Source organism: Pan paniscus, chromosome 17, assembly GCF_029289425.2.
Source record: "Pan paniscus chromosome 17, NHGRI_mPanPan1-v2.0_pri, whole genome shotgun sequence".
Classification (NCBI taxonomy): domain Eukaryota; kingdom Metazoa; phylum Chordata; class Mammalia; order Primates; family Hominidae; genus Pan; species Pan paniscus.
In genome coordinates this window covers 64,389,113-64,415,898 of record NC_073266.2, presented here as the reverse complement: position 1 = coordinate 64,415,898, position 26,786 = coordinate 64,389,113, and the positions used below count along the sequence as shown (strand labels likewise).

The 26,786-nt window shown below is 56.0% G+C and overlaps 5 protein-coding genes across 19 annotated transcripts in view; 4 read left to right on the top strand and 1 right to left on the bottom strand.

The window, feature by feature from the left end:
* Positions 1 to 26,786, bottom strand: part of KATNAL2 (katanin catalytic subunit A1 like 2) — a 298,323-nt gene that overhangs the window by 221,695 nt on the left and 49,842 nt on the right. The window lies entirely within an intron of this gene.
* On the top strand, positions 373 to 7,921 carry LOC130540963 (uncharacterized). Its single transcript, XM_057300386.2, has 4 exons — positions 373 to 1,971; positions 4,999 to 5,084; positions 6,027 to 6,183; positions 6,260 to 7,921. Exons 1-4 carry the CDS (start codon positions 373 to 375, stop codon positions 7,919 to 7,921), a joined length of 3,504 nt encoding a protein of 1,167 aa, XP_057156369.2.
* Positions 12,181 to 13,818, top strand: LOC129394564 (elongin-A3-like). The gene has a single exon (XM_055102394.1). The coding sequence runs from the start codon at positions 12,181 to 12,183 to the stop codon at positions 13,816 to 13,818; it is 1,638 nt and encodes a 545-aa protein (XP_054958369.1).
* LOC129394563 (elongin-A3-like) lies at positions 18,077 to 19,714 on the top strand. Its single transcript, XM_055102393.1, has one exon. It carries the CDS (start codon positions 18,077 to 18,079, stop codon positions 19,712 to 19,714), a length of 1,638 nt encoding a protein of 545 aa, XP_054958368.1.
* LOC129394570 (elongin-A3-like) lies at positions 23,963 to 25,600 on the top strand. Its single transcript, XM_055102400.1, has one exon. The coding sequence runs from the start codon at positions 23,963 to 23,965 to the stop codon at positions 25,598 to 25,600; it is 1,638 nt and encodes a 545-aa protein (XP_054958375.1).

Genomic DNA, 26,786 nt, shown 5'->3' with positions numbered 1-26,786 from the left:
CAGCCCAGGGGCCCAGGGGGTCAGGGCTTGAGCACTGGGTGGGCCCGGGACTGGCTATATAAGGCCGGGCTCTGGCAGCGGAGCTTCACTCCGCCTTGGACGGCGCACCGCACAGGTCACTCCAGGCTGCGGCTGCACATCCCGAGGAACAGAAGCGGGCCTGCTCAGCTGTCTGCAAGGACCGGCGTTCCGGACCAAGTGGCCCGCTGCTCCGAGGACCCAGCTCGCTCCAGGCTGTGACTCCACATCCCGAGGTCGCTGCCTGGCGACCGGTCAGCGAGGACCGGCCACCCCAGACTGCCTGTGCCGCCGCCCCGAGCTCGGACAGAGCCGCGACCGTGAGGACAGCGACGCCTGCACAGCTCTGGCGAGATGGCGGCAGGGTCCACTACGCTGCCCGCAGTGGAGAAGCTGCAGGTGCGTCTGGCCACTAAGACGGACCCGAAAAAGCTAGAGAAATATTTGCAGAAACTCTCCGCCTTGCCCATGACGGCAGACATCCTGGCGGAGACTGGAATCAGAAAGACGGTGAAGCGCCTGCGGAAGCACCAGCACGTGGGCGACTTTGCCAGAGACTTGGCGGCCCGGTGGAAGAAGCTGGTGCTCGTGGACCGAAACACCGGGCCTGACCCACAGGACCCTGAGGAGAGCGCTTCCCGACAGCGCTTCGGGGAGGCTCTTCAGGACCGGGGAAAGGCCTGGGGCTTCCCAGAAAACGCGACGGCCCCCAGGAGCCCATCTCACAGCCCTGAGCACAGACGGACAGCACGCACAACACCTCCGGGGCAACAGAGACCTCACCCGAGGTCTCCCAGTCGCGAGCCCAGAGCCGAGAGAAAGCGCCCCAGAATGGCCCCAGCTGATTCCGGCCCCCATCGGGACCCTCCAACGCGCACCGCTCCCCTCCCGATGCCCGAGGGCCCTGAGCCCGCTGTGCCCGGGGAGCAACCCGGGAGAGGCCACGCTCACGCCGCTCAGGGTGGGCCTCTGCCGGGTCAAGGCTGCCAGGGCCAACCCCAGGGGGAAGCGGTGGGGAGCCACAGCAAGGGGCACAAACCGTCCCGAGGGGCTTCGGCTCAGAAATCGCCTCCTGTCCAGGAAAGCCAGTCAGAGAGGCTGCAGGCGGCCGGCGCCGATTCCGCCGGGCCGAAAACGGTGCCCAGCCATGTCTTCTCAGAGCTCTGGGACCCCTCAGAGGCCTGGATGCAGGCCAACTACGATCTGCTGTCCGCTTTTGAGGCCATGACCTCCCAGGCAAACCCAGAAGCACTCTCCGCGCCAACGCTCCAGGAGGAAGCTGCTTTCCCTGGACGCAGAGTGAACGCTAAGATGCCGGTGTACTCGGGCTCCAGGCCTGCCTGCCAGCTCCAGGTGCCGACGCTGCGCCAGCAGTGCCTCCGGGTGCCTAGGAACAATCCGGACGCCCTCGGCGACGTGGAAGGGGTCCCCTACTCGGTTCTTGAACCCGTTCTGGAAGGGTGGACGCCCGATCAGCTCTACCGCACAGAGAAAGACAATCCCGCACTCGCTCGAGAGACAGATGAATTATGGAGGATTCATTGTCTCCGGGACTTCAAGGAAGAAAAGCCACGGGAGCACGAGTCTTGGCGGGAGCTGTACCTGCGGCTTCGGGACGCCCGAGAGCAGCGGCTGCGAGTAGTGACCACGAAAATCCGATCCGCACGTGAAAACAAACCCAGCGGCCGACAGACAAAGATGATCTGTTTCAACTCTGTGGCCAAGACGCCTTATGATGCTTCCAGGAGGCAAGAGGAGTCTGCAGGAGCCGCTGACCCCCGAAATGGAGACATCGAGCCAGCCCCCAAGCCCGCAGGAAGCAGCCAGGCTCCCTCCGGACTCGGGGACGGCGACGGCGGCAGCATTAGCGGCGGCAGCAGCAATCAGCACGCGGCGCCCGCGGACAAAACCCGAAAACAGGCTGCCAAGAAAGTGGCCCCGCTGATGGCCAAGGCAATTCGAGACTACAAGGGAAGATTCTCCCGACGATAAACTCAGGACTTGCCTTACACATAAAATCTGGGGGGAGGAGGGCCAATGCAAAGTCAATGCGGGTTGGGGAACGAAACTTCCGACGGACACCAGAACCCTTGGCTTGGTGCAAAGTTCAGCCTCCCAATCCTGCAGGTGTCAAGTGCTGGCCCTGCGATTTTTGCCTCCCACACCCAGCCACTGCCTCCCTGCTTGGAGGACACCTCAGAATTCAGAAGATTTTATGAACGCATTCGGATCAATTCCACTTTGGTGGTTCACTGATCGTCTTTTAAATAACGCCCTAGTTGCAATCACAAATCAGGTACAAGATGTGAGATTCCCTTTCGTCTTTTTTCCTTTCTTTTGAAACCATCCAGTACATAAGGAAGGACTTCTTAGACACAAACTCTCAATCCATCAGTTGACACTGATAACTCCGACTACGCAAAATGATTTCTTGCTGTTGGTGTTTTCTTTTAGAGAAAAGGCCGGGCATGATCCTGTAATCGTCAGCCATCCTCCTCTGGGAGGCCGAGGAAAGCAGATCGCTGCAGCCCAGGAGGTGGAGAACAGGCTGGGCCAAACGGAGAAACCCCGTCTCCACAAAAGATACCAAAATGAGCCCGGCGTGGTGGCACGGCCCCTGTGGTCCCAGCTTCTTAGAGGGCTGAGGTGGCAGGATCGCCTGAGCTGGGCAAGCGGAGGCTGCAGTGACCCTTCCTCATTCCACTGCACTCCAGCCGGGGTGACACAAGCGGAGCACATCTCAAAGAAACCTGCTGTTTATTTGAAGAGAGGAACTCTTGGATTTCATACATAAATGCTAACAACTGTTACGTTCCTTAAGTCAAACTACTTTTACTAAGCACCGCAAAGAATCAATCCCAATCTTTTCACCCAGAACCCCTGTGAAAGAATGGCGACACCTTAATCAGCTTCTTTAGGTTCTCGATCAGGAAGTCTAAACCTGCCAATCAGAGTTTCTAATTACCGTGAGATGACCGGGTTAACTACCCTGAGTTCACCTCCTACGAGCTCCTGCAAGCTTTGGTGAAAGTTTGCATTCTAACTCAGGGCATTTGTTGGCTTCACGCGGGCTGCTAATGACAGGTCCGTGTGCCAGATACGACACACACACATACACACAAAGAAAGACACACGCACACACACGCACGCACGCATAAGCACGCACGCATAAGCAGGCACACGCACGCGCACACACACACACACACCATTAAGTAAACTTGGTTCTTAGGCGTTACCGACAGTGAGGGGTAGAGAGAGAAATAGAAAGACCTAAGCCGCAAGGCAAAACCCAGCAAGGGCAGCAGAAGAGATCAAAGTCCTGTGCCCTTGGCTGTCAGCAGAGTGGGTGCTGGGAAGCTTCTGGAAGCAGGCACCTGAGTGGATGCCGGTGCACGTGAAAAGAGGCCTTCAAGCCTGAAGAGCACGTAAGGAGCCAGAACAGGGTGCCACAGAGATACTACCCTTAAGGAAGGCAGAAAAGCATTCGTTCCGGGGAAGGGGACATAATCCAATCAAGCGACCCTGTGAAACTCAGACATGTCCGGGCACGGTGACTCACGCCTCTATTCCCATCGCTTTGGGAGGTGGAGGCCGGCGGACCCCCTGAGGTGCGGAGTTGCAGACCAGCCTGACCAGCATGAGGAAATCCGGTCTCTTCTAAAAAGACGAAACTCGGTTGGGCTTGCTGGCGAGCGCCTGTAATCCCAGCTACTCAGGGGGCTGAGACAGGAGAATCGCTTGAACCCGGGAGGCCGAGTTTGCAGTGAGCCCAGATCCCACCATTGCACTCCAGCCTGGACATCAAAAGCCAAACTCCGTCTCAAATTAAAAACACAAAACCTCAGAAAAGCTTCCCCAGCAAGGGCCAGAGACAACGCCGGTCTCTATTTCTTGACAGCAATTCAAGAGAGAATCTCGGGTGGCTTGCAAAACTCACAAGAGAGCAGAATATCCTCCCCAAGGCAGAGAAGCCACACGCTCTTTCTGGAGGTGGAGTAGCCACCGATCACCGTGCAGCCCCTCCCCACTCCCAGCCAGAAACCCCAGCCCCTCGGAACCAAATCCACTGGCAACAACCTTTCTTCCTGGAAAACGCTTCCCCTGCCAAAATGGAAAACAAACATGATACAAGCAAACGCAACTCAAAACACAAACACAAGGAAACAATCCGAGCAAGCTCTAGCCCCTCATAGCTCATCGATGCCCCCACTGGCATGCTACTGAAAACAGCGGCTGCACCCATTAAACTCATTCATTACTGGAGAACGAGACAAACCTTAGCAGATCCCTGCTCCCACAGCGACAATCCCGCTCGAAAACACAGAAAGGAAACAACCCCCGCACAAAATATAAATCTACCCCAGATCGAATTCAGCATCAACCTAAGGATCCTGCTGTAACATTACCACACTGACCCAGGACAGCTCAATTCTCTTCCCACCTGTTTACAAGATAAACCTCATTCAGGGAGCTCTGGAAGCATCGCCAGTATTGCACTACGATCCTCTTCGTGAGGCAGCTGGAAGTCTGGAAACACAGCAAATTTATTTATTTCTCTACACAACACGGAGGGTAATTCTCAGAAAAGGCTTAACACCCGAATCCCCATTCCCCGATTCTCAGGCTATAACGATTATCTGTCTGCGGAAGAAACACACACACACACACACACACACACACACACACACACACACTGAGAGAGAGAGAGAGAGAAAGTCACGTGAGAATGTAAACATTAAGCGAAATCGCCGCTGACAGCAGAAACAATAGCCGACACCATAGACACTTCAAATGGTTCTGTTTTCCTCATTTGGACTGAAAGGTGAGAGTGGAACTCGGCTGCCCAAACCGTGGCACCAATATCAGCTGCAGGCCAGAGCAAGCCTTTCCGAGGAGATTTTAAACAACCGGTGGGAGCAAGATCCTGAAGCATTTCTTCCAAGATTGGTCACAGGAGATGAAACCTGGCTCTACCGGCAGGATCCTGAAGACCAAGCACGAAGCCATGGCTACCAAGAGGTGGCAGTGCTCCAGTCGAAGCTGCAGAGGAGCAGTCAAGAGCAGAGGTCATGGCAACCGTTGCGGGGGGGGCGGGGGGGGGATGCTAGAGGGATTCTGCTGGTTGACTTTCTGCAGGGCCAAACCCTGATCACATCTGCTCGCTAGCAGAGCGTTTTCAGAAAGTTAGCCAAAGCTGGAGCGAAGAAGGTCCCCACCAGAGAGTTCTTCTCCACCACGACAGTGTTCCTGATCATGCCTTTCTTCGAACAAGGGCAGCTGGGCAAGACTTGCCATGGGAAACCATGAGGCGTCCACCTCACAGTCCTGATTTGGCGCCTGCTGACTTCTCTTTGTTTCCTTGTCTTGGAAAACCTGTAAGGGGCACCCAGTTTTCTTCAGTTAACAATGGAAAAGAGATTGCATGGAAATAGTTAAATTCCCAGGACCCTGGGGGCTTTAGGGATGGGCTAGACGGCGGGGAAAAGACACCGCTTCCAGAAGGGTCTTGATGTTCATGGAGCCGAGGTTGAGGAGTAAAATACGCCTTTTTCCTCTTTCTCCCTTAATCCCACTTTTCTACCAATGTTTCCAAGTCCCCTCACACAACGTCAATCCCAGGTAAAGAGCTGTCATCCTCTGTTGGTTCCTCTTCCTACGATTCTGTCTTGCGGTGTTGTTATTTTCGCTTTTACTCCCAAGAAGATACTCTCTCTGTCTTTTGGAATCCACAGATGTGGAAGCTGGGAACATGGAGGGCCAACGGTAGAACTCAGTGGGGTGTGTCCAGGCTGCAATTAACCTAATGAACCTGCGGGGCACAGCAGTCCACCAGGCGTGGACCGTCCCGATTGGCTGCATTGGGCTGAAGGAATGAATTCCTATCGGGGCGGGGCAGCCCAGGGGCCCAGGGGGTCAGGGCTTGAGCACTGGGTGGGCCCGGGACTGGCTATATAAGGCCGGGCTCTGGCAGCGGAGCTTCACTCCGCCTTGGACGGCGCACCGCACAGGTCACTCCAGGCTGCGGCTGCACATCCCGAGGAACAGAAGCGGGCCTGCTCAGCTGTCTGCAAGGACCGGCGTTCCAGACCAAGTGGCCCGCTGCTCCGAGGACCCAGCTCGCTCCAGGCTGTGACTCCACATCCCGAGGTCGCTGCCTGGCGACCGGTCAGCGAGGACCGGCCACCCCAGACTGCCTGTGCCGCCGCCCCGAGCTCGGACAGAGCCGCGACCGTGAGGACAGCGACGCCTGCACAGCTCTGGCGAGATGGCGGCAGGGTCCACTACGCTGCCCGCAGTGGAGAAGCTGCAGGTGCGTCTGGCCACTAAGACGGACCCGAAAAAGCTAGAGAAATATTTGCAGAAACTCTCCGCCTTGCCCATGACGGCAGACATCCTGGCGGAGACTGGAATCAGAAAGACGGTGAAGCGCCTGCGGAAGCACCAGCACGTGGGCGACTTTGCCAGAGACTTGGCGGCCCGGTGGAAGAAGCTGGTGCTCGTGGACCGAAACACCGGGCCTGACCCACAGGACCCTGAGGAGAGCGCTTCCCGACAGCGCTTCGGGGAGGCTCTTCAGGACCGGGGAAAGGCCTGGGGCTTCCCAGAAAACGCGACGGCCCCCAGGAGCCCATCTCACAGCCCTGAGCACAGACGGACAGCACGCACAACACCTCCGGGGCAACAGAGACCTCACCCGAGGTCTCCCAGTCGCGAGCCCAGAGCCGAGAGAAAGCGCCCCAGAATGGCCCCAGCTGATTCCGGCCCCCATCGGGACTCTCCAACGCGCACCGCTCCCCTCCCGATGCCCGAGGGCCCTGAGCCCGCTGTGCCCGGGGAGCAACCCGGGAGAGGCCACGCTCACGCCGCTCAGGGTGGGCCTCTGCCGGGTCAAGGCTGCCAGGGCCAACCCCAGGGGGAAGCTGTGGGGAGCCACAGCAAGGGGCACAAACCGTCCCGAGGGGCTTCGGCTCAGAAATCGCCTCCTGTCCAGGAAAGCCAGTCAGAGAGGCTGCAGGCGGCCGGCGCCGATTCCGCCGGGCCGAAAACGGTGCCCAGCCATGTCTTCTCAGAGCTCTGGGACCCCTCAGAGGCCTGGATGCAGGCCAACTACGATCTGCTGTCCGCTTTTGAGGCCATGACCTCCCAGGCAAACCCAGAAGCACTCTCCGCGCCAACGCTCCAGGAGGAAGCTGCTTTCCCTGGACGCAGAGTGAACGCTAAGATGCCGGTGTACTCAGGCTCCAGGCCTGCCTGCCAGCTCCAGGTGCCGACGCTGCGCCAGCAGTGCCTCCGGGTGCCTAGGAACAATCCGGACGCCCTCGGCGACGTGGAAGGGGTCCCCTACTCGGTTCTTGAACCCGTTCTGGAAGGGTGGACGCCCGATCAGCTCTACCGCACAGAGAAAGACAATCCCGCACTCGCTCGAGAGACAGATGAATTATGGAGGATTCATTGTCTCCGGGACTTCAAGGAAGAAAAGCCACAGGAGCACGAGTCTTGGCGGGAGCTGTACCTGCGGCTTCGGGACGCCCGAGAGCAGCGGCTGCGAGTAGTGACCACGAAAATCCGATCCGCACGTGAAAACAAACCCAGCGGCCGACAGACAAAGATGATCTGTTTCAACTCTGTGGCCAAGACGCCTTATGATGCTTCCAGGAGGCAAGAGGAGTCTGCAGGAGCCGCTGACCCCCGAAATGGAGACATCGAGCCAGCCCCCAAGCCCGCAGGAAGCAGCCAGGCTCCCTCCGGACTCGGGGACGGCGACGGCGGCAGCATTAGCGGCGGCAGCAGCAATCAGCACGCGGCGCCCGCGGACAAAACCCGAAAACAGGCTGCCAAGAAAGTGGCCCCGCTGATGGCCAAGGCAATTCGAGACTACAAGGGAAGATTCTCCCGACGATAAACTCAGGACTTGCCTTACACATAAAATCTGGGGGGAGGAGGGCCAATGCAAAGTCAATGCGGGTTGGGGAACGAAACTTCCGACGGACACCAGAACCCTTGGCTTGGTGCAAAGTTCAGCCTCCCAATCCTGCAGGTGTCAAGTGCTGGCCCTGCGATTTTTGCCTCCCACACCCAGCCACTGCCTCCCTGCTTGGAGGACACCTCAGAATTCAGAAGATTTTATGAACGCATTCGGATCAATTCCACTTTGGTGGTTCACTGATCGTCTTTTAAATAACGCCCTAGTTGCAATCACAAATCAGGTACAAGATGTGAGATTCCCTTTCGTCTTTTTTCCTTTCTTTTGAAACCATCCAGTACATAAGGAAGGACTTCTTAGACACAAACTCTCAATCCATCAGTTGACACTGATAACTCCGACTACGCAAAATGATTTCTTGCTGTTGGTGTTTTCTTTTAGAGAAAAGGCCGGGCATGATCCTGTAATCGTCAGCCATCCTCCTCTGGGAGGCCGAGGAAAGCAGATCGCTGCAGCCCAGGAGGTGGAGAACAGGCTGGGCCAAACGGAGAAACCCCGTCTCCACAAAAGATACCAAAATGAGCCCGGCGTGGTGGCACGGCCCCTGTGGTCCCAGCTTCTTAGAGGGCTGAGGTGGCAGGATCGCCTGAGCTGGGCAAGCGGAGGCTGCAGTGACCCTTCCTCATTCCACTGCACTCCAGCCGGGGTGACACAAGCGGAGCACATCTCAAAGAAACCTGCTGTTTATTTGAAGAGAGGAACTCTTGGATTTCATACATAAATGCTAACAACTGTTACGTTCCTTAAGTCAAACTACTTTTACTAAGCACCGCAAAGAATCAATCCCAATCTTTTCACCCAGAACCCCTGTGAAAGAATGGCGACACCTTAATCAGCTTCTTTAGGTTCTCGATCAGGAAGTCTAAACCTGCCAATCAGAGTTTCTAATTACTGTGAGATGACCGGGTTAACTACCCTGAGTTCACCTCCTACGAGCTCCTGCAAGCTTTGGTGAAAGTTTGCATTCTAACTCAGGGCATTTGTTGGCTTCACGCGGGCTGCTAATGACAGGTCCGTGTGCCAGATACGACACACACACATACACACAATGAAAGACACACGCACACACACGCACGCACGCATAAGCACGCACGCGCACACACACACACACACCATTAAGTAAACTTGGTTCTTAGGCGTTACCGACAGTGAGGGGTAGAGAGAGAAATAGAAAGACCTAAGCCGCAAGGCAAAACCCAGCAAGGGCAGCAGAAGAGATCAAAGTCCTGTGCCCTTGGCTGTCAGCAGAGTGGGTGCTGGGAAGCTTCTGGAAGCAGGCACCTGAGTGGATGCTGGTGCACGTGAAAAGAGGCCTTCAAGCCTGAAGAACACGTAAGGAGCCAGAACAGGGTGCCACAGAGATACTACCCTTAAGGAAGACAGAAAAGCATTCGTTCCGGGGAAGGGGACATAATCCAATCAAGCGACCCTGTGAAACTCAGACATGTCCGGGCACGGTGACTCACGCCTCTATTCCCATCGCTTTGGGAGGTGGAGGCCGGCGGACCCCCTGAGGTGCGGAGTTGCAGACCAGCCTGACCAGCATGAGGAAATCCGGTCTCTTCTAAAAAGACGAAACTCGGTTGGGCTTGCTGGCGAGCGCCTGTAACCCCAGCTACTCAGGGGGCTGAGACAGGAGAATCGCTTGAACCCGGGAGGCCGAGTTTGCAGTGAGCCCAGATCCCACCATTGCGCTCCAGCCTGGACATCAAAAGCCAAACTCCGTCTCAAATTAAAAACACAAAACCTCAGAAAAGCTTCCCCAGCAAGGGCCAGAGACAACGCCGGTCTCTATTTCTTGACAGCAATTCAAGAGAGAATCTCGGGTGGCTTGCAAAACTCACAAGAGAGCAGAATATCCTCCCCAAGGCAGAGAAGCCACACGCTCTTTCTGGAGGTGGAGTAGCCACCGATCACCGTGCAGCCCCTCCCCACTCCCAGCCAGAAACCCCAGCCCCTCGGAACCAAATCCACTGGCAACAACCTTTCTTCCTGGAAAACGTTTCCCCCGCCAAAATGGAAAACAAACATGATACAAGCAAACGCAACTCAAAACACAAACACAAGGAAACAATCCGAGCAAGCTCTAGCCCCTCATAGCTCATCGATGCCCCCACTGGCATGCTACTGAAAACAGCGGCTGCACCCATTAAACTCATTCATTACTGGAGAACGAGACAAACCTTAGCAGATCCCTGCTCCCACAGCGACAATCCCGCTCGAAAACACAGAAAGGAAACAACCCCCGCACAAAATATAAATCTACCCCAGATAGAATTCAGCATCAACCTAAGGATCCTGCTGTAACATTACCACACTGACCCAGGACAGCTCAATTCTCTTCCCACCTGTTTACAAGATAAACCTCATTCAGGGAGCTCTGGAAGCATCGCCAGTATTGCACTACGATCCTCTTCGTGAGGCAGCTGGAAGTCTGGAAACACAGCAAATTTATTTATTTCTCTACACAACACGGAGGGTAATTCTCAGAAAAGGCTTAACACCCGAATCCCCATTCCCCGATTCTCAGGCTATAACGATTATCTTTCTGCGGAAGAAACACACACACACACACACACACACACACACACACACACACACACACACACTGAGAGAGAGAGAGAGAGAGAGAGAAAGTCACGTGAGAATGTAAACATTAAGCGAAATCGCCGCTGACAGCAGAAACAATAGCCGACACCACAGACACTTCAAATGGTTCTGTTTTCCTCATTTGGACTGAAAGGTGAGAGTGGAACTCGGCTGCCCAAACCGTGGCACCAATATCAGCTGCAGGCCAGAGCAAGCCTTTCCGAGGAGATTTTAAACAACCGGTGGGAGCAAGATCCTGAATCATTTCTTCCAAGATTGGTCACAGGAGATGAAACCTGGCTCTACCGGCAGGATCCTGAAGACCAAGCACGAAGCCATGGCTACCAAGAGGTGGCAGTGCTCCAGTCGAAGCTGCAGAGGAGCAGTCAAGAGCAGAGGTCATGGCAACCGTTGCGGGGGGGGGGATGCTAGAGGGATTCTGCTGGTTGACTTTCTGCAGGGCCAAACCCTGATCACATCTGCTCGCTAGCAGAGCGTTTTCAGAAAGTTAGCCAAAGCTGGAGCGAAGAAGGTCCCCACCAGAGAGTTCTTCTCCACCACGACAGTGTTCCTGATCATGCCTTTCTTCGAACAAGGGCAGCTGGGCAAGACTTGCCATGGGAAACCATGAGGCGTCCACCTCACAGTCCTGATTTGGCGCCTGCTGACTTCTCTTTGTTTCCTTGTCTTGGAAAACCTGTAAGGGGCACCCAGTTTTCTTCAGTTAACAATGGAAAAGAGATTGCATGGAAATAGTTAAATTCCCAGGACCCTGGGGGCTTTAGGGATGGGCTAGACGGCGGGGAAAAGACACCGCTTCCAGAAGGGTCTTGATGTTGATGGAGCCGAGGTTGAGGAGTAAAATACGCCTTTTTTCTCTTTCTCCCTTAATCCCACTTTTCTACCAAGGTTTCCAAGTCCCCTCACACAACGTCAATCCCAGGTAAAGAGCTGTCATCCTCTGTTGGTTCCTCTTCCTACGATTCTGTCTTGCGGTGTTGTTATTTTCGCTTTTACTCCCAAGAAGATACTCTCTCTGTCTTTTGGAATCCACAGATGTGGAAGCTGGGAACATGGAGGGCCAACGGTAGAACTCAGTGGGGTGTGTCCAGGCTGCAATTAACCTAATGAACCTGCGGGGCACAGCAGTCCACCAGGCGTGGACCGTCCCGATTGGCTGCATTGGGCTGAAGGAATGAATTCCTATCGGGGCGGGGCAGCCCAGGGGCCCAGGGGGTCAGGGCTTGAGCACTGGGTGGGCCCGGGACTGGCTATATAAGGCCGGGCTCTGGCAGCGGAGCTTCACTCCGCCTTGGACGGCGCACCGCACAGGTCACTCCAGGCTGCGGCTGCACATCCCGAGGAACAGAAGCGGGCCTGCTCAGCTGTCTGCAAGGACCGGCGTTCCAGACCAAGTGGCCCGCTGCTCCGAGGACCCAGCTCGCTCCAGGCTGTGACTCTACATCCCGAGGTCGCTGCCTGGCGACCGGTCAGCGAGGACCGGCCACCCCAGACTGCCTGTGCCGCCGCCCCGAGCTCGGACAGAGCCGCGACCGTGAGGACAGCGACGCCTGCACAGCTCTGGCGAGATGGCGGCAGGGTCCACTACGCTGCCCGCAGTGGAGAAGCTGCAGGTGCGTCTGGCCACTAAGACGGACCCGAAAAAGCTAGAGAAATATTTGCAGAAACTCTCCGCCTTGCCCATGACGGCAGACATCCTGGCGGAGACTGGAATCAGAAAGACGGTGAAGCGCCTGCGGAAGCACCAGCACGTGGGCGACTTTGCCAGAGACTTGGCGGCCCGGTGGAAGAAGCTGGTGCTCGTGGACCGAAACACCGGGCCTGACCCACAGGACCCTGAGGAGAGCGCTTCCCGACAGCGCTTCGGGGAGGCTCTTCAGGACCGGGGAAAGGCCTGGGGCTTCCCAGAAAACGCGACGGCCCCCAGGAGCCCATCTCACAGCCCTGAGCACAGACGGACAGCACGCACAACACCTCCGGGGCAACAGAGACCTCACCCGAGGTCTCCCAGTCGCGAGCCCAGAGCCGAGAGAAAGCGCCCCAGAATGGCCCCAGCTGATTCCGGCCCCCATCGGGACCCTCCAACGCGCACCGCTCCCCTCCCGATGCCCGAGGGCCCTGAGCCCGCTGTGCCCGGGGAGCAACCCGGGAGAGGCCACGCTCACGCCGCTCAGGGTGGGCCTCCGCCGGGTCAAGGCTGCCAGGGCCAACCCCAGGGGGAAGCGGTGGGGAGCCACAGCAAGGGGCACAAACCGTCCCGAGGGGCTTCGGCTCAGAAATCGCCTCCTGTCCAGGAAAGCCAGTCAGAGAGGCTGCAGGCGGCCGGCGCCGATTCCGCCGGGCCGAAAACGGTGCCCAGCCATGTCTTCTCAGAGCTCTGGGACCCCTCAGAGGCCTGGATGCAGGCCAACTACGATCTGCTGTCCGCTTTTGAGGCCATGACCTCCCAGGCAAACCCAGAAGCACTCTCCGCGCCAACGCTCCAGGAGGAAGCTGCTTTCCCTGGACGCAGAGTGAACGCTAAGATGCCGGTGTACTCGGGCTCCAGGCCTGCCTGCCAGCTCCAGGTGCCGACGCTGCGCCAGCAGTGCCTCCGGGTGCCTAGGAACAATCCGGACGCCCTCGGCGACGTGGAAGGGGTCCCCTACTCGGTTCTTGAACCCGTTCTGGAAGGGTGGACGCCCGATCAGCTCTACCGCACAGAGAAAGACAATCCCGCACTCGCTCGAGAGACAGATGAATTATGGAGGATTCATTGTCTCCGGGACTTCAAGGAAGAAAAGCCACGGGAGCACGAGTCTTGGCGGGAGCTGTACCTGCGGCTTCGGGACGCCCGAGAGCAGCGGCTGCGAGTAGTGACCACGAAAATCCGATCCGCACGTGAAAACAAACCCAGCGGCCGACAGACAAAGATGATCTGTTTCAACTCTGTGGCCAAGACGCCTTATGATGCTTCCAGGAGGCAAGAGGAGTCTGCAGGAGCCGCTGACCCCCGAAATGGAGACATCGAGCCAGCCCCCAAGCCCGCAGGAAGCAGCCAGGCTCCCTCCGGACTCGGGGACGGCGACGGCGGCAGCATTAGCGGCGGCAGCAGCAATCAGCACGCGGCGCCCGCGGACAAAACCCGAAAACAGGCTGCCAAGAAAGTGGCCCCGCTGATGGCCAAGGCAATTCGAGACTACAAGGGAAGATTCTCCCGACGATAAACTCAGGACTTGCCTTACACATAAAATCTGGGGGGAGGAGGGCCAATGCAAAGTCAATGCGGGTTGGGGAACGAAACTTCCGACGGACACCAGAACCCTTGGCTTGGTGCAAAGTTCAGCCTCCCAATCCTGCAGGTGTCAAGTGCTGGCCCTGCGATTTTTGCCTCCCACACCCAGCCACTGCCTCCCTGCTTGGAGGACACCTCAGAATTCAGAAGATTTTATGAACGCATTCGGATCAATTCCACTTTGGTGGTTCACTGATCGTCTTTTAAATAACGCCCTAGTTGCAATCACAAATCAGGTACAAGATGTGAGATTCCCTTTCGTCTTTTTTCCTTTCTTTTGAAACCATCCAGTACATAAGGAAGGACTTCTTAGACACAAACTCTCAATCCATCAGTTGACACTGATAACTCCGACTACGCAAAATGATTTCTTGCTGTTGGTGTTTTCTTTTAGAGAAAAGGCCGGGCATGATCCTGTAATCGTCAGCCATCCTCCTCTGGGAGGCCGAGGAAAGCAGATCGCTGCAGCCCAGGAGGTGGAGAACAGGCTGGGCCAAACGGAGAAACCCCGTCTCCACAAAAGATACCAAAATGAGCCCGGCGTGGTGGCACGGCCCCTGTGGTCCCAGCTTCTTAGAGGGCTGAGGTGGCAGGATCGCCTGAGCTGGGCAAGCGGAGGCTGCAGTGACCCTTCCTCATTCCACTGCACTCCAGCCGGGGTGACACAAGCGGAGCACATCTCAAAGAAACCTGCTGTTTATTTGAAGAGAGGAACTCTTGGATTTCATACATAAATGCTAACAACTGTTACGTTCCTTAAGTCAAACTACTTTTACTAAGCACCGCAAAGAATCAATCCCAATCTTTTCACCCAGAACCCCTGTGAAAGAATGGCGACACCTTAATCAGCTTCTTTAGGTTCTCGATCAGGAAGTCTAAACCTGCCAATCAGAGTTTCTAATTACCGTGAGATGACCGGGTTAACTACCCTGAGTTCACCTCCTACGAGCTCCTGCAAGCTTTGGTGAAAGTTTGCATTCTAACTCAGGGCATTTGTTGGCTTCACGCGGGCTGCTAATGACAGGTCCGTGTGCCAGATACGACACACACACATACACACAAAGAAAGACACACGCACACACACGCACGCACGCATAAGCACGCACGCATAAGCAGGCACACGCACGCGCACACACACACACACACCATTAAGTAAACTTGGTTCTTAGGCGTTACCGACAGTGAGGGGTAGAGAGAGAAATAGAAAGACCTAAGCCGCAAGGCAAAACCCAGCAAGGGCAGCAGAAGAGATCAAAGTCCTGTGCCCTTGGCTGTCAGCAGAGTGGGTGCTGGGAAGCTTCTGGAAGCAGGCACCTGAGTGGATGCCGGTGCACGTGAAAAGAGGCCTTCAAGCCTGAAGAACACGTAAGGAGCCAGAACAGGGTGCCACAGAGATACTACCCTTAAGGAAGGCAGAAAAGCATTCGTTCCGGGGAAGGGGACATAATCCAATCAAGCGACCCTGTGAAACTCAGACATGTCCGGGCACGGTGACTCACGCCTCTATTCCCATCGCTTTGGGAGGTGGAGGCCGGCGGACCCCCTGAGGTGCGGAGTTGCAGACCAGCCTGACCAGCATGAGGAAATCCGGTCTCTTCTAAAAAGACGAAACTCGGTTGGGCTTGCTGGCGAGCGCCTGTAACCCCAGCTACTCAGGGGGCTGAGACAGGAGAATCGCTTGAACCCGGGAGGCCGAGTTTGCAGTGAGCCCAGATCCCACCATTGCGCTCCAGCCTGGACATCAAAAGCCAAACTCCGTCTCAAATTAAAAACACAAAACCTCAGAAAAGCTTCCCCAGCAAGGGCCAGAGACAACGCCGGTCTCTATTTCTTGACAGCAATTCAAGAGAGAATCTCGGGTGGCTTGCAAAACTCACAAGAGAGCAGAATATCCTCCCCAAGGCAGAGAAGCCACACGCTCTTTCTGGAGGTGGAGTAGCCACCGATCACCGTGCAGCCCCTCCCCACTCCCAGCCAGAAACCCCAGCCCCTCGGAACCAAATCCACTGGCAACAACCTTTCTTCCTGGAAAACGTTTCCCCCGCCAAAATGGAAAACAAACATGATACAAGCAAACGCAACTCAAAACACAAACACAAGGAAACAATCCGAGCAAGCTCTAGCCCCTCATAGCTCATCGATGCCCCCACTGGCATGCTACTGAAAACAGCGGCTGCACCCATTAAACTCATTCATTACTGGAGAACGAGACAAACCTTAGCAGATCCCTGCTCCCACAGCGACAATCCCGCTCGAAAACACAGAAAGGAAACAACCCCCGCACAAAATATAAATCTACCCCAGATCGAATTCAGCATCAACCTAAGGATCCTGCTGTAACATTACCACACTGACCCAGGACAGCTCAATTCTCTTCCCACCTGTTTACAAGATAAACCTCATTCAGGGAGCTCTGGAAGCATCGCCAGTATTGCACTACGATCCTCTTCGTGAGGCAGCTGGAAGTCTGGAAACACAGCAAATTTATTTATTTCTCTACACAACACGGAGGGTAATTCTCAGAAAAGGCTTAACACCCGAATCCCCATTCCCCGATTCTCAGGCTATAACGATTATCTTTCTGCGGAAGAAACACACACACACACACACACACACACACACTGAGAGAGAGAGAGAGAGAGAGAAAGTCACGTGAGAATGTAAACATTAAGCGAAATCGCCGCTGACAGCAGAAACAATAGCCGACACCATAGACACTTCAAATGGTTCTGTTTTCCTCATTTGGACTGAAAGGTGAGAGTGGAACTCGGCTGCCCAAAGCGTGGCACCAATATCAGCTGCAGGCCAGAGCAAGCCTTTCTGAGGAGATTTTAAACAACCGGTGGGAGCAAGATCCTGAAGCATTTCTTCCAAGATTGGTCACAGGAGATGAAACCTGGCTCTACCGGCAGGATCCTGAAGACCAAGCACGAAGCCATGGCTACCAAGAGGTGGCAGTGCTCCAGTCGAAGCTGCAGAGGAGCAGTCAAGAGCAGAGGTCATGGCAACCGTTGCGGGGGGGGGGGATGCTAGAGGGATTCTGCTGGTTGACTTTCTGCAGGGCCAAACCCTGATCACATCTGCTCGCTAGCAGAGCGTTTTCAGAAAGTTAGCCAAAGCTGGAGCGAAGAAGGTCCCCACCAGAGAGTTCTTCTCCACCACGACAGTGTTCCTGATCATGCCTTTCTTCGAACAAGGGCAGCTGGGCAAGACTTGCCATGGGAAACCGTGAGGCGTCCACCTCACAGTCCTGATTTGGCGCCTGCTGACTTCTCTTTGTTTCCTTGTCTTGGAAAACCTGTAAGGGGCACCCAGTTTTCTTCAGTTAACAATGGAAAAGAGATTGCATGGAAATAGTTAAATTCCCAGGACCCTGGGGGCTTTAGGGATGGGCTAGACGGCGGGGAAAAGACACCGCTTCCAGAAGGGTCTTGATGTCGATGGAGCCGAGGTTGAGGAGTAAAATACGCCTTTTTCCTCTTTCTCCCTTAATCCCACTTTTCTACCAAGGTTTCCAAGTCCCCTCACACAACGTCAATCCCAGGTAAAGAGCTGTCATCCTCTGTTGGTTCCTCTTCCTACGATTCTGTCTTGCGGTGTTGTTATTTTCGCTTTTACTCCCAAGAAGATACTCTCTCTGTCTTTTGGAATCCACAGATGTGGAAGCTGGGAACATGGAGGGCCAACGGTAGAACTCAGTGGGGTGTGTCCAGGCTGCAATTAACCTAATGAACCTGCGGGGCACAGCAGTCCACCAGGCGTGGACCGTCCCGATTGGCTGCGTTGGGCTGAAGGAATGAATTCCTATCGGGGCGGGGCAGCCCAGGGGCCCAGGGGGTCAGGGCTTGAGCACTGGGTGGGCCCGGGACTGGCTATATAAGGCCGGGCTCTGGCAGCGGAGCTTCACTCCGCCTTGGACGGCGCACCGCACAGGTCACTCCAGGCTGCGGCTGCACATCCCGAGGAACAGAAGCGGGCCTGCTCAGCTGTCTGCAAGGACCGGCGTTCCAGACCAAGTGGCCCGCTGCTCCGAGGACCCAGCTCGCTCCAGGCTGTGACTCTACATCCCGAGGTCGCTGCCTGGCGACCGGTCAGCGAGGACCGGCCACCCCAGACTGCCTGTGCCGCCGCCCCGAGCTCGGACAGAGCCGCGACCGTGAGGACAGCGACGCCTGCACAGCTCTGGCGAGATGGCGGCAGGGTCCACTACGCTGCCCGCAGTGGAGAAGCTGCAGGTGCGTCTGGCCACTAAGACGGACCCGAAAAAGCTAGAGAAATATTTGCAGAAACTCTCCGCCTTGCCCATGACGGCAGACATCCTGGCGGAGACTGGAATCAGAAAGACGGTGAAGCGCCTGCGGAAGCACCAGCACGTGGGCGACTTTGCCAGAGACTTGGCGGCCCGGTGGAAGAAGCTGGTGCTCGTGGACCGAAACACCGGGCCTGACCCACAGGACCCTGAGGAGAGCGCTTCCCGACAGCGCTTCGGGGAGGCTCTTCAGGACCGGGGAAAGGCCTGGGGCTTCCCAGAAAACGCGACGGCCCCCAGGAGCCCATCTCACAGCCCTGAGCACAGACGGACAGCACGCACAACACCTCCGGGGCAACAGAGACCTCACCCGAGGTCTCCCAGTCGCGAGCCCAGAGCCGAGAGAAAGCGCCCCAGAATGGCCCCAGCTGATTCCGGCCCCCATCGGGACCCTCCAACGCGCACCGCTCCCCTCCCGATGCCCGAGGGCCCTGAGCCCGCTGTGCCCGGGGAGCAACCCGGGAGAGGCCACGCTCACGCCGCTCAGGGTGGGCCTCCGCCGGGTCAAGGCTGCCAGGGCCAACCCCAGGGGGAAGCGGTGGGGAGCCACAGCAAGGGGCACAAACCGTCCCGAGGGGCTTCGGCTCAGAAATCGCCTCCTGTCCAGGAAAGCCAGTCAGAGAGGCTGCAGGCGGCCGGCGCCGATTCCGCCGGGCCGAAAACGGTGCCCAGCCATGTCTTCTCAGAGCTCTGGGACCCCTCAGAGGCCTGGATGCAGGCCAACTACGATCTGCTGTCCGCTTTTGAGGCCATGACCTCCCAGGCAAACCCAGAAGCACTCTCCGCGCCAACGCTCCAGGAGGAAGCTGCTTTCCCTGGACGCAGAGTGAACGCTAAGATGCCGGTGTACTCGGGCTCCAGGCCTGCCTGCCAGCTCCAGGTGCCGACGCTGCGCCAGCAGTGCCTCCGGGTGCCTAGGAACAATCCGGACGCCCTCGGCGACGTGGAAGGGGTCCCCTACTCGGTTCTTGAACCCGTTCTGGAAGGGTGGACGCCCGATCAGCTCTACCGCACAGAGAAAGACAATCCCGCACTCGCTCGAGAGACAGATGAATTATGGAGGATTCATTGTCTCCGGGACTTCAAGGAAGAAAAGCCACGGGAGCACGAGTCTTGGCGGGAGCTGTACCTGCGGCTTCGGGACGCCCGAGAGCAGCGGCTGCGAGTAGTGACCACGAAAATCCGATCCGCACGTGAAAACAAACCCAGCGGCCGACAGACAAAGATGATCTGTTTCAACTCTGTGGCCAAGACGCCTTATGATGCTTCCAGGAGGCAAGAGGAGTCTGCAGGAGCCGCTGACCCCCGAAATGGAGACATCGAGCCAGCCCCCAAGCCCGCAGGAAGCAGCCAGGCTCCCTCCGGACTCGGGGACGGCGACGGCGGCAGCATTAGCGGCGGCAGCAGCAATCAGCACGCGGCGCCCGCGGACAAAACCCGAAAACAGGCTGCCAAGAAAGTGGCCCCGCTGATGGCCAAGGCAATTCGAGACTACAAGGGAAGATTCTCCCGACGATAAACTCAGGACTTGCCTTACACATAAAATCTGGGGGGAGGAGGGCCAATGCAAAGTCAATGCGGGTTGGGGAACGAAACTTCCGACGGACACCAGAACCCTTGGCTTGGTGCAAAGTTCAGCCTCCCAATCCTGCAGGTGTCAAGTGCTGGCCCTGCGATTTTTGCCTCCCACACCCAGCCACTGCCTCCCTGCTTGGAGGACACCTCAGAATTCAGAAGATTTTATGAACGCATTCGGATCAATTCCACTTTGGTGGTTCACTGATCGTCTTTTAAATAACGCCCTAGTTGCAATCACAAATCAGGTACAAGATGTGAGATTCCCTTTCGTCTTTTTTCCTTTCTTTTGAAATCATCCAGTACATAAGGAAGGACTTCTTAGACACAAACTCTCAATCCATCAGTTGACACTGATAACTCCGACTACGCAAAATGATTTCTTGCTGTTGGTGTTTTCTTTTAGAGAAAAGGCCGGGCATGATCCTGTAATCGTCAGCCATCCTCCTCTGGGAGGCCGAGGAAAGCAGATCGCTGCAGCCCAGGAGGTGGAGAACAGGCTGGGCCAAACGGAGAAACCCCGTCTCCACAAAAGATACCAAAATGAGCCCGGCGTGGTGGCACGGCCCCTGTGGTCCCAGCTTCTTAGAGGGCTGAGGTGGCAGGATCGCCTGAGCTGGGCAAGCGGAGGCTGCAGTGACCCTTCCTCATTCCACTGCACTCCAGCCGGGGTGACACAAGCGGAGCACATCTCAAAGAAACCTGCTGTTTATTTGAAGAGAGGAACTCTTGGATTTCATACATAAATGCTAACAACTGTTACGTTCCTTAAGTCAAACTACTTTTACTAAGCACCGCAAAGAATCAATCCCAATCTTTTCACCCAGAACCCCTGTGAAAGAATGGCGACACCTTAATCAGCTTCTTTAGGTTCTCGATCAGGAAGTCTAAACCTGCCAATCAGAGTTTCTAATTACTGTGAGATGACCGGGTTAACTACCCTGAGTTCACCTCCTACGAGCTCCTGCAAGCTTTGGTGAAAGTTTGCATTCTAACTCAGGGCATTTGTTGGCTTCACGCGGGCTGCTAATGACAGGTCCGTGTGCCAGATACGACACACACACATACACACAATGAAAGACACACGCACACACACGCACGCACGCATAAGCACGCACGCGCACACACACACACACACCATTAAGTAAACTTGGTTCTTAGGCGTTACCGACAGTGAGGGGTAGAGAGAGAAATAGAAAGACCTAAGCCGCAAGGCAAAACCCAGCAAGGGCAGCAGAAGAGATCAAAGTCCTGTGCCCTTGGCTGTCAGCAGAGTGGGTGCTGGGAAGCTTCTGGAAGCAGGCACCTGAGTGGATGCCGGTGCACGTGAAAAGAGGCCTTCAAGCCTGAAGAACACGTAAGGAGCCAGAACAGGGTGCCACAGAGATACTACCCTTAAGGAAGACAGAAAAGCATTCGTTCCGGGGAAGGGGACATAATCCAATCAAGCGACCCTGTGAAACTCAGACATGTCCGGGCACGGTGACTCACGCCTCTATTCCCATCGCTTTGGGAGGTGGAGGCCGGCGGACCCCCTGAGGTGCGGAGTTGCAGACCAGCCTGACCAGCATGAGGAAATCCGGTCTCTTCTAAAAAGACGAAACTCGGTTGGGCTTGCTGGCGAGCGCCTGTAATCCCAGCTACTCAGGGGGCTGAGACAGGAGAATCGCTTGAACCCGGGAGGCCGAGTTTGCAGTGAGCCCAGATCCCACCATTGCGCTCCAGCCTGGACATCAAACGCCAAACTCCGTCTCAAATTAAAAACACAAAACCTCAGAAAAGCTTCCCCAGCAAGGGCCAGAGACAACGCCGGTCTCTATTTCTTGACAGCAATTCAAGAGAGAATCTCGGGTGGCTTGCAAAACTCACAAGAGAGCAGAATATCCTCCCCAAGGCAGAGAAGCCACACGCTCTTACTGGAGGTGGAGTAGCCACCGATCACCGTGCAGCCCCTCCCCACTCCCAGCCAGAAACCCCAGCCCCTCGGAACCAAATCCACTGGCAACAACCTTTCTTCCTGGAAAACGTTTCCCCCGCCAAAATGGAAAACAAACATGATACAAGCAAACGCAACTCAAAACACAAACACAAGGAAACAATCCGAGCAAGCTCTAGCCCCTCATAGCTCATCGATGCCCCCACTGGCATGCTACTGAAAACAGCGGCTGCACCCATTAAACTCATTCATTACTGGAGAACGAGACAAACCTTAGCAGATCCCTGCTCCCACAGCGACAATCCCGCTCGAAAACACAGAAAGGAAACAACCCCCGCACAAAATATAAATCTACCCCAGATCGAATTCAGCATCAACCTAAGGATCCTGCTGTAACATTACCACACTGACCCAGGACAGCTCAATTCTCTTCCCACCTGTTTACAAGATAAACCTCATTCAGGGAGCTCTGGAAGCATCGCCAGTATTGCACTACGATCCTCTTCGTGAGGCAGCTGGAAGTCTGGAAACACAGCAAATTTATTTATTTCTCTACACAACACGGAGGGTAATTCTCAGAAAAGGCTTAACACCCGAATCCCCATTCCCCGATTCTCAGGCTATAACGATTATCTGTCTGCGGAAGAAACACACACACACACACACACACACACACACACACACACACTGAGAGAGAGAGAGAGAGAGAGAAAGTCACGTGAGAATGTAAACATTAAGCGAAATCGCCGCTGACAGCAGAAACAATAGCCGACACCATAGACACTTCAAATGGTTCTGTTTTCCTCATTTGGACTGACAGGTGAGAGTGGAACTCGGCTGCCCAAACCGTGGCACCAATATCAGCTGCAGGCCAGAGCAAGCCTTTCCGAGGAGATTTTAAACAACCGGTGGGAGCAAGATCCTGAAGCATTTCTTCCAAGATTGGTCACAGGAGATGAAACCTGGCTCTACCGGCAGGATCCTGAAGACCAAGCACGAAGCCATGGCTACCAAGAGGTGGCAGTGCTCCAGTCGAAGCTGCAGAGGAGCAGTCAAGAGCAGAGGTCATGGCAACCGTTGCGGGGGGGGGGGATGCTAGAGGGATTCTGCTGGTTGACTTTCTGCAGGGCCAAACCCTGATCACATCTGCTCGCTAGCAGAGCGTTTTCAGAAAGTTAGCCAAAGCTGGAGCGAAGAAGGTCCCCACCAGAGAGTTCTTCTCCACCACGACAGTGTTCCTGATCATGCCTTTCTTCGAACAAGGGCAGCTGGGCAAGACTTGCCATGGGAAACCGTGAGGCGTCCACCTCACAGTCCTGATTTGGCGCCTGCTGACTTCTCTTTGTTTCCTTGTCTTGGAAAACCTGTAAGGGGCACCCAGTTTTCTTCAGTTAACAATGGAAAAGAGATTGCATGGAAATAGTTAAATTCCCAGGACCCTGGGGGCTTTAGGGATGGGCTAGACGGCGGGGAAAAGACACCGCTTCCAGAAGGGTCTTGATGTCGATGGAGCCGAGGTTGAGGAGTAAAATACGCCTTTTTCCTCTTTCTCCCTTAATCCCACTTTTCTACCAAGGTTTCCAAGTCCCCTCACACAACGTCAATCCCAGGTAAAGAGCTGTCATCCTCTGTTGGTTCCTCTTCCTACGATTCTGTCTTGCGGTGTTGTTATTTTCGCTTTTACTCCCAAGAAGATACTCTCTCTGTCTTTTGGAATCCACAGATGTGGAAGCTGGGAACATGGAGGGCCAACGGTAGAACTCAGTGGGGTGTGTCCAGGCTGCAATTAACCTAATGAACCTGCGGGGCACAGCAGTCCACCAGGCGTGGACCGTCCCGATTGGCTGCATTGGGCTGAAGGAATGAATTCCTATCGGGGCGGGGCAGCCCAGGGGCCCAGGGGGTCAGGGCTTGAGCACTGGGTGGGCCCGGGACTGGCTATATAAGGCCGGGCTCTGGCAGCGGAGCTTCACTCCGCCTTGGACGGCGCACCGCACAGGTCACTCCAGGCTGCGGCTGCACATCCCGAGGAACAGAAGCGGGCCTGCTCAGCTGTCTGCAAGGACCGGCGTTCCAGACCAAGTGGCCCGCTGCTCCGAGGACCCAGCTCGCTCCAGGCTGTGACTCTACATCCCGAGGTCGCTGCCTGGCGACCGGTCAGCGAGGACCGGCCACCCCAGACTGCCTGTGCCGCCGCCCCGAGCTCGGACAGAGCCGCGACCGTGAGGACAGCGACGCCTGCACAGCTCTGGCGAGATGGCGGCAGGGTCCACTACGCTGCCCGCAGTGGAGAAGCTGCAGGTGCGTCTGGCCACTAAGACGGACCCGAAAAAGCTAGAGAAATATTTGCAGAAACTCTCCGCCTTGCCCATGACGGCAGACATCCTGGCGGAGACTGGAATCAGAAAGACGGTGAAGCGCCTGCGGAAGCACCAGCACGTGGGCGACTTTGCCAGAGACTTGGCGGCCCGGTGGAAGAAGCTGGTGCTCGTGGACCGAAACACCGGGCCTGACCCACAGGACCCTGAGGAGAGCGCTTCCCGACAGCGCTTCGGGGAGGCTCTTCAGGACCGGGGAAAGGCCTGGGGCTTCCCAGAAAACGCGACGGCCCCCAGGAGCCCATCTCACAGCCCTGAGCACAGACGGACAGCACGCACAACACCTCCGGGGCAACAGAGACCTCACCCGAGGTCTCCCAGTCGCGAGCCCAGAGCCGAGAGAAAGCGCCCCAGAATGGCCCCAGCTGATTCCGGCCCCCATCGGGACCCTCCAACGCGCACCGCTCCCCTCCCGATGCCCGAGGGCCCTGAGCCCGCTGTGCCCGGGGAGCAACCCGGGAGAGGCCACGCTCACGCCGCTCAGGGTGGGCCTCCGCCGGGTCAAGGCTGCCAGGGCCAACCCCAGGGGGAAGCGGTGGGGAGCCACAGCAAGGGGCACAAACCGTCCCGAGGGGCTTCGGCTCAGAAATCGCCTCCTGTCCAGGAAAGCCAGTCAGAGAGGCTGCAGGCGGCCGGCGCCGATTCCGCCGGGCCGAAAACGGTGCCCAGCCATGTCTTCTCAGAGCTCTGGGACCCCTCAGAGGCCTGGATGCAGGCCAACTACGATCTGCTGTCCGCTTTTGAGGCCATGACCTCCCAGGCAAACCCAGAAGCACTCTCCGCGCCAACGCTCCAGGAGGAAGCTGCTTTCCCTGGACGCAGAGTGAACGCTAAGATGCCGGTGTACTCGGGCTCCAGGCCTGCCTGCCAGCTCCAGGTGCCGACGCTGCGCCAGCAGTGCCTCCGGGTGCCTAGGAACAATCCGGACGCCCTCGGCGACGTGGAAGGGGTCCCCTACTCGGTTCTTGAACCCGTTCTGGAAGGGTGGACGCCCGATCAGCTCTACCGCACAGAGAAAGACAATCCCGCACTCGCTCGAGAGACAGATGAATTATGGAGGATTCATTGTCTCCGGGACTTCAAGGAAGAAAAGCCACGGGAGCACGAGTCTTGGCGGGAGCTGTACCTGCGGCTTCGGGACGCCCGAGAGCAGCGGCTGCGAGTAGTGACCACGAAAATCCGATCCGCACGTGAAAACAAACCCAGCGGCCGACAGACAAAGATGATCTGTTTCAACTCTGTGGCCAAGACGCCTTATGATGCTTCCAGGAGGCAAGAGGAGTCTGCAGGAGCCGCTGACCCCCGAAATGGAGACATCGAGCCAGCCCCCAAGCCCGCAGGAAGCAGCCAGGCTCCCTCCGGACTCGGGGACGGCGACGGCGGCAGCATTAGCGGCGGCAGCAGCAATCAGCACGCGGCGCCCGCGGACAAAACCCGAAAACAGGCTGCCAAGAAAGTGGCCCCGCTGATGGCCAAGGCAATTCGAGACTACAAGGGAAGATTCTCCCGACGATAAACTCAGGACTTGCCTTACACATAAAATCTGGGGGGAGGAGGGCCAATGCAAAGTCAATGCGGGTTGGGGAACGAAACTTCCGACGGACACCAGAACCCTTGGCTTGGTGCAAAGTTCAGCCTCCCAATCCTGCAGGTGTCAAGTGCTGGCCCTGCGATTTTTGCCTCCCACACCCAGCCACTGCCTCCCTGCTTGGAGGACACCTCAGAATTCAGAAGATTTTATGAACGCATTCGGATCAATTCCACTTTGGTGGTTCACTGATCGTCTTTTAAATAACGCCCTAGTTGCAATCACAAATCAGGTACAAGCTGTGAGATTCCCTTTCGTCTTTTTTCCTTTCTTTTGAAATCATCCAGTACATAAGGAAGGACTTCTTAGACACAAACTCTCAATCCATCAGTTGACACTGATAACTCCGACTACGCAAAATGATTTCTTGCTGTTGGTGTTTTCTTTTAGAGAAAAGGCCGGGCATGATCCTGTAATCGTCAGCCATCCTCCTCTGGGAGGCCGAGGAAAGCAGATCGCTGCAGCCCAGGAGGTGGAGAACAGGCTGGGCCAAACGGAGAAACCCCGTCTCCACAAAAGATACCAAAATGAGCCCGGCGTGGTGGCACGGCCCCTGTGGTCCCAGCTTCTTAGAGGGCTGAGGTGGCAGGATCGCCTGAGCTGGGCAAGCGGAGGCTGCAGTGACCCTTCCTCATTCCACTGCACTCCAGCCGGGGTGACACAAGCGGAGCACATCTCAAAGAAACCTGCTGTTTATTTGAAGAGAGGAACTCTTGGATTTCATACATAAATGCTAACAACTGTTACGTTCCTTAAGTCAAACTACTTTTACTAAGCACCGCAAAGAATCAATCCCAATCTTTTCACCCAGAACCCCTGTGAAAGAATGGCGACACCTTAATCAGCTTCTTTAGGTTCTCGATCAGGAAGTCTAAACCTGCCAATCAGAGTTTCTAATTACTGTGAGATGACCGGGTTAACTACCCTGAGTTCACCTCCTACGAGCTCCTGCAAGCTTTGGTGAAAGTTTGCATTCTAACTCAGGGCATTTGTTGGCTTCACGCGGGCTGCTAATGACAGGTCCGTGTGCCAGATACGACACACACACATACACACAAAGAAAGACACACGCACACACACGCACGCACGCATAAGCACGCACGCATAAGCACGC

Excerpts from the sequence above, each read along its gene's own strand:
- LOC129394564 (XM_055102394.1), top strand. The coding sequence starts at position 12,181 with ATGGCGGCAGGGTCCACTACGCTGCCCGCAGTGGAGAAGCTGCAGGTG.
- LOC130540963 (XM_057300386.2), top strand. The coding sequence starts at position 373 with ATGGCGGCAGGGTCCACTACGCTGCCCGCAGTGGAGAAGCTGCAGGTG. Across the intron at positions 1,972-4,998 it reads TGGCCCCGCTGATGGCCAAG|GATCCTGAAGACCAAGCACG; the intron begins GCAATTCGAGAC and ends CTCTACCGGCAG. Across the intron at positions 5,085-6,026 it reads AGGAGCAGTCAAGAGCAGAG|GTCACTCCAGGCTGCGGCTG; the intron begins GTCATGGCAACC and ends CGCACCGCACAG.
- LOC129394570 (XM_055102400.1), top strand. The coding sequence starts at position 23,963 with ATGGCGGCAGGGTCCACTACGCTGCCCGCAGTGGAGAAGCTGCAGGTG.
- LOC129394563 (XM_055102393.1), top strand. The coding sequence starts at position 18,077 with ATGGCGGCAGGGTCCACTACGCTGCCCGCAGTGGAGAAGCTGCAGGTG.